At 34.6% G+C, this 12,037-nt stretch overlaps 1 protein-coding gene across 2 annotated transcripts in view; it reads right to left on the reverse strand.

The window, feature by feature from the left end:
- gdf11 (growth differentiation factor 11) overlaps window positions 1-10,864 on the reverse strand; it is a 50,619-nt gene extending 39,755 nt beyond the window's left edge. For both annotated transcript variants that reach the window (XM_051103978.1, XM_051103977.1), the window contains exon 1: window positions 10,198-10,864. In XM_051103978.1, coding sequence (XP_050959935.1) covers window positions 10,198-10,615 — 418 coding nt within the window. In that variant the 5' untranslated portion in view covers window positions 10,616-10,864. The remainder of the gene's footprint in view (window positions 1-10,197) is intronic.
- Between the last annotated feature and the right edge of the window lie 1,173 nt (window positions 10,865-12,037).

Raw genomic sequence — 12,037 nt, forward strand, 5'->3', positions numbered from 1 at the left:
ATAAATATTTGCCCAAAGGCCACAAAACAGTGACATGTTTATTTGTTGTAAACAATGATTCTGGCAGCTTTTTGCAAAACCATACTTGTCACAGACCTTGCTATAATTCTTAGCAACAAGTGCAGAAACCGAGAACAGAGTGACACAGACCATAGCAAACATATCCTGCTGCCTGTTTCTGTAGATTATTCAACCACACTCCAATTATATTTCATAACTGTATATTGATATATGTCTGTTGCAGATGGTTTGATGGTAAAGACTGATGTTCAGGATGGAAATTAATATGCTATTGAAAACGAGAACACATTAGGGTTTTCTTCTGCAAACAATGCCCAATATGTATTTGCTGCATTTAAACCTATTCCAATTGAACAAATTAATGTATATGCCATGTGAATTAGTGGAATTGTAAAGAAAACTACAAATACTAGATCTACTTCATCATTAAATGCATGAATGTCAAAATTTAGATGATATTTCAGTAATATTAACACCTGTTGTTGTTATGTTAAACAAACAGTCTGTGGGAATGCCTGCAGTGGTCTAGGTTGGTCAACATTTTATAAATCCCACAGATTTTATTTGCATGCATCATATTCATATTTTCTTTTATTAATTTTCCTAATAGCAAATGTCAAAAACATGCATCAAGGGGTGTGTGTTAGAGATTTCACACTTTGGATAAATGTGGCTCAAGGGTATCCCTGTGCACCTCTGCAAATTAATCATTCTGACACGTTCACGACCCTTCTAATAAGACAGGGGCCACAGAGCACCCCCCTCCACCTACCCAGACTATGCTGCCTTGCTCCTTTGTTTGGCCCCCTATCCCAGGAGATCGGAAAGCAGAAGTGGGGGTGGACATGGGACAGAGGAATGGTGTGTGTTGGGAAAATGGGGGGTACAGACCGCAAGTGACACCCTCATTCAGAATGCTCCTGGGGAACAGGGCCAGGCACAAGACTCCTATCACAGTTTAGGCAGCGCAGCCCCCCATGCTCAACAAAAGCATGTCCTGCATGCTACCCATAATAATAGGGGTATTTAGCTAGTGTACTAAAAGTGAATATTGTTTACATTAACCAAGCACAATAACAGAAATGTGCAGATATGCGATTGCTTATGATTATACTCATGCATGCATTTAGGGATACATTGAAGCCACCAGCATTAAGAAACAGTGATTAAGGTGCGATCTTATGTTGCACAAAACTAGAAACTATACTGATTAACTAACTAAATAACTAACTATATAAATAAATAACTGCTTTATATCAGATCTACTAGAGAAGTATAAACAGAAACAAATTATTGACAGATGGCTGATTCATAGTCTGCTAAATCTATGCAAATCTTGCAGATTTGCAGATCTTTTTTTTTTTTTTACTTTCAGGGAAGGTTTAACCAAGTCTAATAAATTTATTCTGTACAGTTACATTTTACTTAAACTGATCCTATCTGAGGAATATGTTGCTATACAAAAATTCTTAAGTATTTAAAGTAAGCTTGACATATATATATATATAAATATATATATATATATAATCGTCACAATTATGTTGAATTACAAATGTACATATTATATAGTTTGTTCAACATTTATATATTTGTTCAACATTTATAATACACACTTACACGCGTGCGTGTGTGTGTGTGTAATGCTAAATACTCAGGCAATTAACTGATAAGTCTAAAGCTGTCACATTTGTATGTGTGCCTCCATTTCAGTTTCCATTTCAAAAAAGAACATCTGAGCCATAACCTCTTTTTTTTCAGTTCCCCTTTGGCTCACAGATCATTGTTGTGGCCTAATTTTAAATGGCAATCTGTCCAAATAAATAATTCATGAAATGAATTAATTTATATTCATGTTTGCTGACATTATTTTTCTTTTTGGCACAGAAAATGAGATGACTGACAATGAAAAAGGGGGCATCTTCTGACCTCTGTGCTCCTTGTTTTCTCTCTGTATATCCCATATGTGATGGTGCATATTTTGTTGATATTACTCAACAGATATGCTCAGCATTGTTGAATTTCCCAAGCCACCCATCTTTGTGCGTGTGTGTGTAATACTAGCTGTCATGTGGTTCTATTCTTAATATAGCTGTTTAGCATGTGATTCTTCATGAACAGGAAACATTAAATTGAATAATATGTCTTTACCTTGGCTTTAAAATTAATCCTTTGTATTCATGTTTCAAAGTTGTATATCTGTAATTCTGTTTATAATGTTCTATATTACAATGAACAAATTGTTCGAGAACGACCGTGTCATTAAACAATGAGACCCTTCTTTCTTGGCTGGGATCGTTTAGAGCCATTTGAAGCTGCATTTAAACTGCATTTTTGAAGTTCACATTCAGGGCACCAGTGAAGTCCATTATATGCAGAAAAAATCCTGAAATGCTTTCCTCAAAAAAACATAATTTCTTTACGACTGAAGACACAAAGACATGAACATCTTGGATGACAAGGGGGTGAGTAAATTATTTGTAAATTGTTGTTCTTGAAAAGTGGAGATCTCCTTTAAGTTGGCTGATAGCTATGATTTTCAGGAATGGGTTTAAAGTGAGACGGGTTTCACTTTCACTTCACGAGTTTAATGAGAGCTGTCTGTCAGGAGCGCTATACTGCATCATTACACAAACAGACTAACATTACCCGGAAGAGGACCGTTTTCCATTGTTTATCATGAGCATAGTGTCTGAACTTTTGATCACCCCTTGTATGTTTAGATAGCATGAATAGTGTACCTTGTAGTTTACATTTAGAAAAGCGAGAGAAGCACAATTGTTCACGCACTGTGCATAAAATAGACTGGCATTGGACTCCTCCTCTTTAGTAACTTCATCATCCGTTACTTCATCTCTGGATGTGAAATAGTCCATTATAACATTGTTTAGGGCACTGACATTACCAAGATTGAGCAGATTGAGACGGGTAAGATCATTTAAGTGAGCAGCTACTTCAGACTGCGTTGTTTTCATGCTCTCCGCCGTCTCACAATATTAAAAATAAATAAATAAACTGTGCATGCCATAGTATACACAAATATATGTTACATTGATTATTAAATATGTTACATGGTTTATTTTGGTAGGTTAAGTGTTTTTGTGGTGTTAAGAGAAAGCACTTCCTCAGCGTATTCTTAACACAAGAGAAAGACACTAAAGATAATTTTTTTTTTTTTTTTTGCATTTTTCGCATCACACACACATATATGTATATATGTATATACATATGTATATGAGTTACCTGTTTATGCAAATGAACTCTTCATATATATATATATATATATATTTGAAATTATTTGAAATACAAGTTTCTGTGACTGAACAAAGTGTATTATTTAATGAGGCAAGCATTGTTCAATTTATGATTGGTTGTTTGTGGGCAAACAACTGCCTGTTACATTCTAACACTGCATCATTCAAACTGTAAAGCTCTTAGCACCACAATAGAGTGTAACAGTGTTTTTAATGGCCTTAGTTCTGGAAGTATTTTCCCAATTTATTTTTCCCCTAAGGTTTTCAACTAGGTCTTTTTTTAAGAGTTGCAATCCATGAGTCAAATCAACCAGAGATGATTCACAAGATTACAAACTTTGATTTAGAACAAAAAAAGTATTTGAATCAGGGAATTTAATGAGGGAAAGAACTACAATTGAACCATTGATTTAAAGACTGAAACTACATATTTTGTGTTAATTCCAAACTATGCTTATTATGCATAGAAATATTTAGGAACCTAGGGAATGTTTAAGAGCCTAGGAAAACTGACTCTATGTAATTTGTAGTGCTCAGTGGGAGTGGGGGAGTGAAACTGCAGCATTATGATTTCTGAGTAATCTGGGCTTGGAATGGCTGATAAGCAGCTGGCTTTTTGCACTTGATTACATTACTATTTTGTATTAATTTGTCTTAATGACATAACTCGTCCATGGTTGTAGTCAGTAGTTTCACTCCGTTCATTGTTTTCATTCTAACAGTTTCTTCCTCTTGTCAATCATTGGTCTACCTGGATTAGTCCCTCACTCTGTCAGTGAGAGGTAACATGTTTTGTTTTATAACCCATGATCTTGATCCAAGATCTTGGTTTCTTTTAAAAAGGCTGTGTGACAGACACAGTGTGTGAAAATTCCAAAATAGATTGCTAATACAGCTTCCAATTTTTCAAAATATTAAATTGCATTTTTAGACACAATCCTGCAAAGTGTTGCAATTTATAGATATGATTCGATGGACTATGACTGTTGGCTGCAAATCACTAGACAATACTGTACCTAAAATGTCCTTCTCCTCAACAATTCCAAGGAAACAGAAATTAATATACAGCAAAAGCATTTCTTCAAATTTCAGCATAATAATGGCTCAGCTTCATCATTATGAAATTATTGACCATGTTCATGTGCAACATGTTCTGTGTGCAACCTTTGAATGTAGTATAACTGAGGGAAAGGATAGAAACAGCATAATATTAAACTGATATTATACATATTTTACTGTAAGCTTAAGTACCCCAGGTGAAAAACAAGTGCACTTCCATCAGGTACTTAAAGTGCTCTGTTTTCATGCACTAATTTTGTACTTGATATACTAAATTAATATACTAAAAAATATTTACAAAAAAAAAAAGTATACATTGAACCCATCTTCCATACACTAGTGGGTTCAAGTGTACTACAGGTCTTAACTAAATAAATACAATTTTAATACAGAGATAGTATGTAAAAGAACATTTTAGTTCATATTAATGGTGTCCCATTTGAGCACACTTAGATGTTCTTAAGATTTTCCTAAGAAGTTCTAAAGAATAATTTTTAGTATGTTAAGTAAAAAAAAAAAAAAAAAGTGTGTGAAAATAGAGCACTGTAAGTACATTATGGAAGTGCACTTTTTTTCCGCCTGGTACTACTTACTACTACTATATATGTACTGGCAACAACCGTACATATATATCTCCAGAGAAATCCTTACAAAACATAGTCATTAAATGTTCTGAGTTGTCAATATGTGTGTGTAATATATAAGAAATATCACACTAGTAGACATGAGATATGGCTGTATATTGTCTGTATAATAGTCTATTGAGACCAAAGACTACTCGTTAAATTTACCCAAAACAAATTATATCTCATGTTTAACCATTATAGAGACATCAGAGCCAGCAGTAAATTCCAAAAGATCTGGCCGAGGTGAAACCGCTCTCAGGCAGATTCATACGCGCTGAACGGTCATAAGCAATATCACACTCATAGATATGAGATATGGCTGTATATCGGCACGCCTGTGATTTGGCCGTAGGTAATCACAGCGTGCTGATATACAGCCATATCTGACGTCTACGAGTCTGAAATTGCATTTATACAACAGTTTAACGGCACGAGTGTGTACTTCCTTCAGCCACGGATTCAAATCAAAGTTTGACAGTTGAACAGCTGAGCCAAAGCCTCCGTTACAAATTCCAAAACTTCACTTTAGAACTAGTAATGAAGTAATGTTGAGTTGCTTCACTGAAGCTTATTGTATTACTGCAGTAAAAGATCACTGTATTATGTAAAGTATTATGAGAGAGAGAGATGGACTGAGCTAGTGTGATTAAGGTACCTGCATCTGATGCAGCATTCATTCTTCAGATCAGTCTTGTATCCACATAAACACTAGTTTGAATGTCTGCTGAGGAAAGTGTTAACTTTGTCGTAATGTTAATATCCTTTCATCAGTTAAGGGTGATTTTGCTGCTCAGTGCTTTTTTTTTTGCTGCGGCAAGCTATTGTTGAAACTAAAAATAACTTCCGCTTACAGCCTTTTTTTCAACTTTTCATTGTAAAAGTCTTTTGTCGCCATCTAATGGTGGAACAATGTAACTAAAATCACCATCACAATCACCATTACGTTTCTCAATACTAAACACTATTATTAAATATATTATTTATATAAAATATTGTTTATATAAAATATTATTTATTGAATAATATTTAATAAACAACAACAACAAAAACAGCCATCAAAAAAGTTGCTAGGCAATTCAGTCAAAAGTACAAAAGCAGAGCTCTGATATACAGCATTGAATTTGGAACAAATAATAGATTAATGACACCAAAGCCTGCCCGTTAGATTTACTCATATCTCATGTTTAACCACTACATAGACTACACAGAGTGGTAAATTTCAGAAGATCTGGCCGAGGCGAGGCACTGCCGGGCCGATTCATAAGCGCTGAATGGCCGCTGACCATCTGGAGCTCACATGTCCGAAAACGTTGAAGCAAATTTTCAAATACATATTATCTTTATTAACAAACTGCATTTTTGAACTATAAACAAGTACATTCTCGCCTGAAAACCCAACACATTCTCGCTCCCAACTCGAACGTGTTGGAAAACCTCTGCATTCCGTGCACAAAAACAGTAATATTTATAAAATGATACTGGATTTGGGCGTCCACCATTACACTCGCTGTAAGAAGTACCGTAAGCTGAGTGATATAATTACAAACTGTGAAACAGCTGTTGGAGTTCTGATATCACTCTAATATCACACTCTTGTCAGCCATTCAAATTCAAGGACCAGAAAGATCTGTTGTATAAATACATCCATATATATATACACTATACTATATATGTGTATATATATATATATATATATATATATATATATATATATATATACTTTTAAAGAGCTATATTTACATGTTGAGATGCAATTTTATTTGTCGCATATGATGACTTCAGTACCTGCTTATCTGGGTCTGGAATTGCTTCAGAAGGAAAGGAGAAGCAATGAACCATGGGAAGAGAAAAGAAAACGAGAGAAAGAAAGAGAGGAATTTTTGAGGGAGCAGTGAAATTGTATCCAGGGTATAATGGACTTCAGTTCCATTGAAAGTTTATTAGCCAAAACAAAATTGACTACATGAAGTGTAATTTCTACAACACTTCTGTTCTTTAATTACTTAACTTTTTATTTCATGTTTACAAAACAGGAAAGAAAAACATGAGTTTGCTTTCTTATTTTATTTCTCTTTTACTCTCTCAGATGACCAGGAAAGAATGAGAGTAGCCTAAGACACAGGTGTTCACACGGTGAATTAATACTAAAAAAAAACTTCCCACACACACACTTCCCATTGATCAGAGGAGGGTCGGACAACCATCTTGTCTTTTTAGCATTCTCTCTTCTAATGTTTATGGTTCCTGCACCTTCAGGAAATTACCCTTTTATAGGGCCAACACAATAAAAGACCTTTGGGTTTTTTTCTAGTTGGGAGTGGTTAGTGGGTTGGTGTTTGTGAATGTGTGTATATGTGTGTATGTGACTTTGTGTGTGTGAGAGAAAGAGACATTTTAGGTGGGGGAGGCAGTGCTTATAGTGTTGTTTAATCTCCTACCCGTCCTGTTTGACATTTTAGGTGGGGGTAGTAGTGTTTAATCTACTAGTTCTCTTTTGCGGCCAAAGAAAAAGACCTGAAGAGGTTAATTGGCTTCTCATCCAATATATCACATTGCTGTGAACTCTCTGACCCTTCTTGTCAATAGGAGGCCTTTTCCTCTCTGACTTGATGAATGTGTGTTTCTATGGGAGTGTATTGCAGACTAAAATTTTTGGGGAACAAAAAGAGAAGTTATGGCAAATTACATATCTCAGATATATCAAACTCTCATAACAATGAGAGCCCTACATTTTCTACTGTCTTCTCCTAGCATTTGGCAGTTTGGTGGTTGTTAGATGATAGTTGTCTTAACAGACAAAAAAAAAAAAAAAGTGTAATGTTGTCTGCCGAAATGTGAGCAGAGCATAATGACCACTTTTTGAAATGTATTCACATTACAATAAGTTAAACAAGTCAGTGAAATTAAGTCAGGGAGGTGGGTGATTGTGTGGAAGGGAGGTGAGGGTGCAAGCTGACAAATTACTGACAAAAAACAAAAACTATTGACTGTTATGAAAGCACACTGACAGGGAAGGAAGGTCTTGTCTAAGTACATAGACTGACTGGTGACAAATGAGTTCTAATGGTTGATTATCTACTCTGGTCTGTACACATTCACAGCCAAATTCAGAACAGAGGCAGAACAAAACATACTAGCGCAATGTCTAAACATAATCACCCAAAATATAAGCTGGTAATAATGGGAAAATCTTTTATTTATTTTAACAAGACACTTTCCATTGCACATACTAGAGCAGCAATATTAATGCATTTTGAATATTGTGTACATTTGATCTTTATATGGGCTATTTTATTAGTCACCTACTAGTAATGTGCATAATGTACATAAGGGGGTATAATGAAAAAAAAAAAAAACATACTAGATCAGAAATGTTTTAATTCATGTATTTGACTATTTTGAATATTGTGTACATTTGATCATTATATGGGTTATTTTATTAGTCACCTTTCAATAGCCAGTTGAGAACTGACTGCTTGTGTGATAAATAAAAAAAAAAGAATGGGGTGGGATGATCATGGATGCAGTGATGGGAGAGGGAAGCTGAAGAAACAAGATTTACTGAAAATAATAATAATAATAATAACAATAATAATAAATCTGGAGGAATGGATTCATGGTTTACTTTTTATGGCATTCAATTTAACTTTTATTATTATTATATTTTTATTATATATATATATATATATATATATATATATATATATATATATAATAATATATTATATATATATAATAATATATATGTATATGTGTATGTATATATGTATATATATATATATATATATATTTGTATAATAGAAAAAGAAAGTAAATAATATTTTGGCATTTTCACTTATACGCAGTTGATTATTTTAAGTGATTAAAATAATGAGGAGACATTTCAAAAATTCTGCTCTCTTTATAATTCAAGTTAAAAAAAGAATTTAAAAGACTAGACTAGAGTTTTATTGGAATTCACTAAATAGAATAGAATAAAATGAGAGCCCACTGAATACACTCAAATGAGTATTTGAAAACGGCTGCAACACAAAAAGAACATAAATGTAACTGTAATTACATGACACTTCTCTACCACCTTGAAATGTTTTGAAAGTTTTTTTTTTTTAAAAAAAAAAAAAAAAAAAACAGTTACTCTTTATTAAATGCACACTTTAAACCATTTGATGGTCAAAATGACTTATAAAAATATGTTACTATATATACTGCACCGCTACAAAAACAATCTCTGACAACAAAACAGCTATTTATAAAAAGCCATCCATGAGCTTTGCAGCCGTTAAATGATCATTTATGTGATTCGTCCCTTGAATGTCAAGCGCGTTCATTATGCCAGCGGGAACGTGGGCTGTGTGACAATCAAGGCAGAGGTTAGTTAGGGGAACACAAACCTATCTTTGTTCACTCTGGTCAGAAAAAAAAAACTGATTATTTGCTCGGCTTTTCATCTGCCTTGTGCGGAATACATTATGTGTGTAAATGTTGTTGAACCCCGGCTATTCTCAGCGAAAAGGTCACACACTCCCCTCGACCCAAACTCCTCCATGGGCTTTGTGTCCACACTGAAGTGAAAAAACGGCCTATGCCTATAAACTTCACATTTAAAGGCAAGTGCAGTCGTAAGGCACTGCTGCTGCTGTAGAGAAACAATAGTGTTTTGGGACACTTTTTCCAACAGATACTAACGGCAACAGAACCTGCTTGTGCAAGACGGTTTTTCTCAACTGCTTTTAAAGCTCATCATATGTAATGTTACTCTCTAGTAACCATCTGATATACTGCTCGTTCATCTGAAATACTGCTATTTTTAACATAATATAATGTACTCGGAAGCTACATTGAACGCATCTGCCTATCATGTCATTTTACATTGTCCTTGTTGATTTATTACATGTAAACGGGTACAGGCGCAACCAAGTGAAAGCGGCTAAACACATACACATCACACACACAAACATATATATATATATATATACATATACATATACATACATATATGCAATATATATGCATATATGTGCAATTCTATATGCAATATATAACATATATTTATATATACATATATATATATATATATATATATATATATATGCAATTCTGACATTTATAATATATATAACTTATAATAGATACTGTAACTGCTTTTAAAGAGTGCAAAGAACACTTAAAGTGTTTTAGTCCATTACCTCAAGCATAACCTATTAAACAACTACACACATTTGAAAAGTTTTGTAACTCACGCTCTGAGGCCATGGTGATGACAGACTCGGTAGTGGCGTGATACTCATCTGCGTCCATGAAATCCTCTAAGGAAGATGCGTCCCCCTGGAAGTCGTGATGGTCCAGAAGCTGCTGCAGCGGAGGTGCTTTGGGAAGAAGCTGATTAACCACCTCTCTGCTGATGTTGGGTGCTTGTTTTAAGCGAAGTTTGCTAAGGATTTGTGATTTGATTGTTTCCAGCCGTAAGACTTTACTCTGTTCTCTCCAAACACACGCCGAACACTCAGGAGAGTCCACATCCTCCAGATCAAAGAGAGAGACTCCAGCATCCGAGGACATCTCACTCAGTGGAGCCAGAAAAAGGTCCGGCTCATCGCTCCCGGACAGTCCCAAAGAAATAAGAATCGTTAAACACAACAAAAAGTTATACCTTGTCATGATGTTAAATGGTCAGTACCAAAGGTTTTCCTCTTGGCTTTGTATCTTGAGAATATTTATTCGAGCAACGAATTTGCTATCTAAAAAATAAATTAAGACGTTTTTAGCAGAATATATATTCCATTTTATATATATTCCAAATTGGGTGTAATCGGATTCTTTTAAAGAACGTTCCTTTTTGCATTTCAGTTTGTGTTTTCAAGTTCTTTATCAGCTACCTGCTTCACTGCTTCAGTACTTTAGCATGTCTTTTTCAACTGTACAAATGCGTCTATAAAGCCCCCTTTATATATCACTGCTGCCTAGTGGCGTAATCCGTCTCTATTGGCTAACATTTCAACAAAAGGCTCACAGGTTTGTCACTAAATCCAGAGAGAGAGAGAGAGAGAGAGAGAGAGAGAGAGAGAGAGAGAGAGAGAGAGAGAGAGAGAGAGAGAGAGAGAGAGAGAGAGAGAGAGATTGTATTGTTTATATACTGAAACTACTCCGCACGACGCAATGTAAGTTTAGCCATTATAGACATAAATTTTACCAGTGAACAACTTTTCATTGCAAATTGTAGGTATAGCTTGTAGGCTACTAATTTAATCAATATGTTACCTTGTGCAAAGAACGCTATTTGCCACGTTAGTTTGTTTTCTTTTTTTTTTTCTTTTTTTTTATCGGTCATTAATATGATAACCTTATTGTAAAATATTTTTTTCCTGTGCTCGCCTAAATATGTGGGATTATACGTATGGCTTTAAATTGGAATCAGTGAGAACTAAAGGCTTTTTGGACAAATCATTATTTGGTTTGGGAACATAGATGTTTACCGAAGCCTTTAAGACCAGGCTGAATCCTCTGCCCGTTGATCACTTGCGTTGGCGTTGTAGCTAGCAGGACTAAGCAAGCGGATACCCATTTTCACCACCCGCGTTCTGACAACAAATAACTTTAGGCAAACGCAGAAAACGTCATTATTATTCAAGAGCCCAACAGCCAGCAATGCATTAGCGCGACTATCCGCTTCTTAAGTCTGACGTCACGGGTCCAAACACACGCCAGAAGCAAACAACAGTGCTAATATTCACTTTTTTATATATATATTTTTCCTTTTATTATTTTACATAATTTAAGACTGCTAGGCTAATGTAGTCTCTAGAATAGCTATTCTTCTGAGCTAGGAGTTTCCGTCTTAAAAGGCTAATAAATTACTATATGTACTGTTCCTGTTTTTAAGTTACATTAGGCTATATATTTGTTATTTTGCACATGCGTTAAAGAGTTTTAGAAAATTCCTTCTATGATTTATCTTTGTGCGCCCTCTGGAGAGTAAAAATAGAATTGTAGCGTTACTTTTCTTTCTATACAAAGTATAATTTGTTTAAACAAATAAAACAAAATAAAGATATCAGTCATCTTCTGATTCTGCAATTCTTC

Source organism: Labeo rohita, unplaced genomic scaffold (genome assembly GCF_022985175.1).
Source record: "Labeo rohita strain BAU-BD-2019 unplaced genomic scaffold, IGBB_LRoh.1.0 scaffold_61, whole genome shotgun sequence".
Taxonomy (NCBI): domain Eukaryota; kingdom Metazoa; phylum Chordata; class Actinopteri; order Cypriniformes; family Cyprinidae; genus Labeo; species Labeo rohita.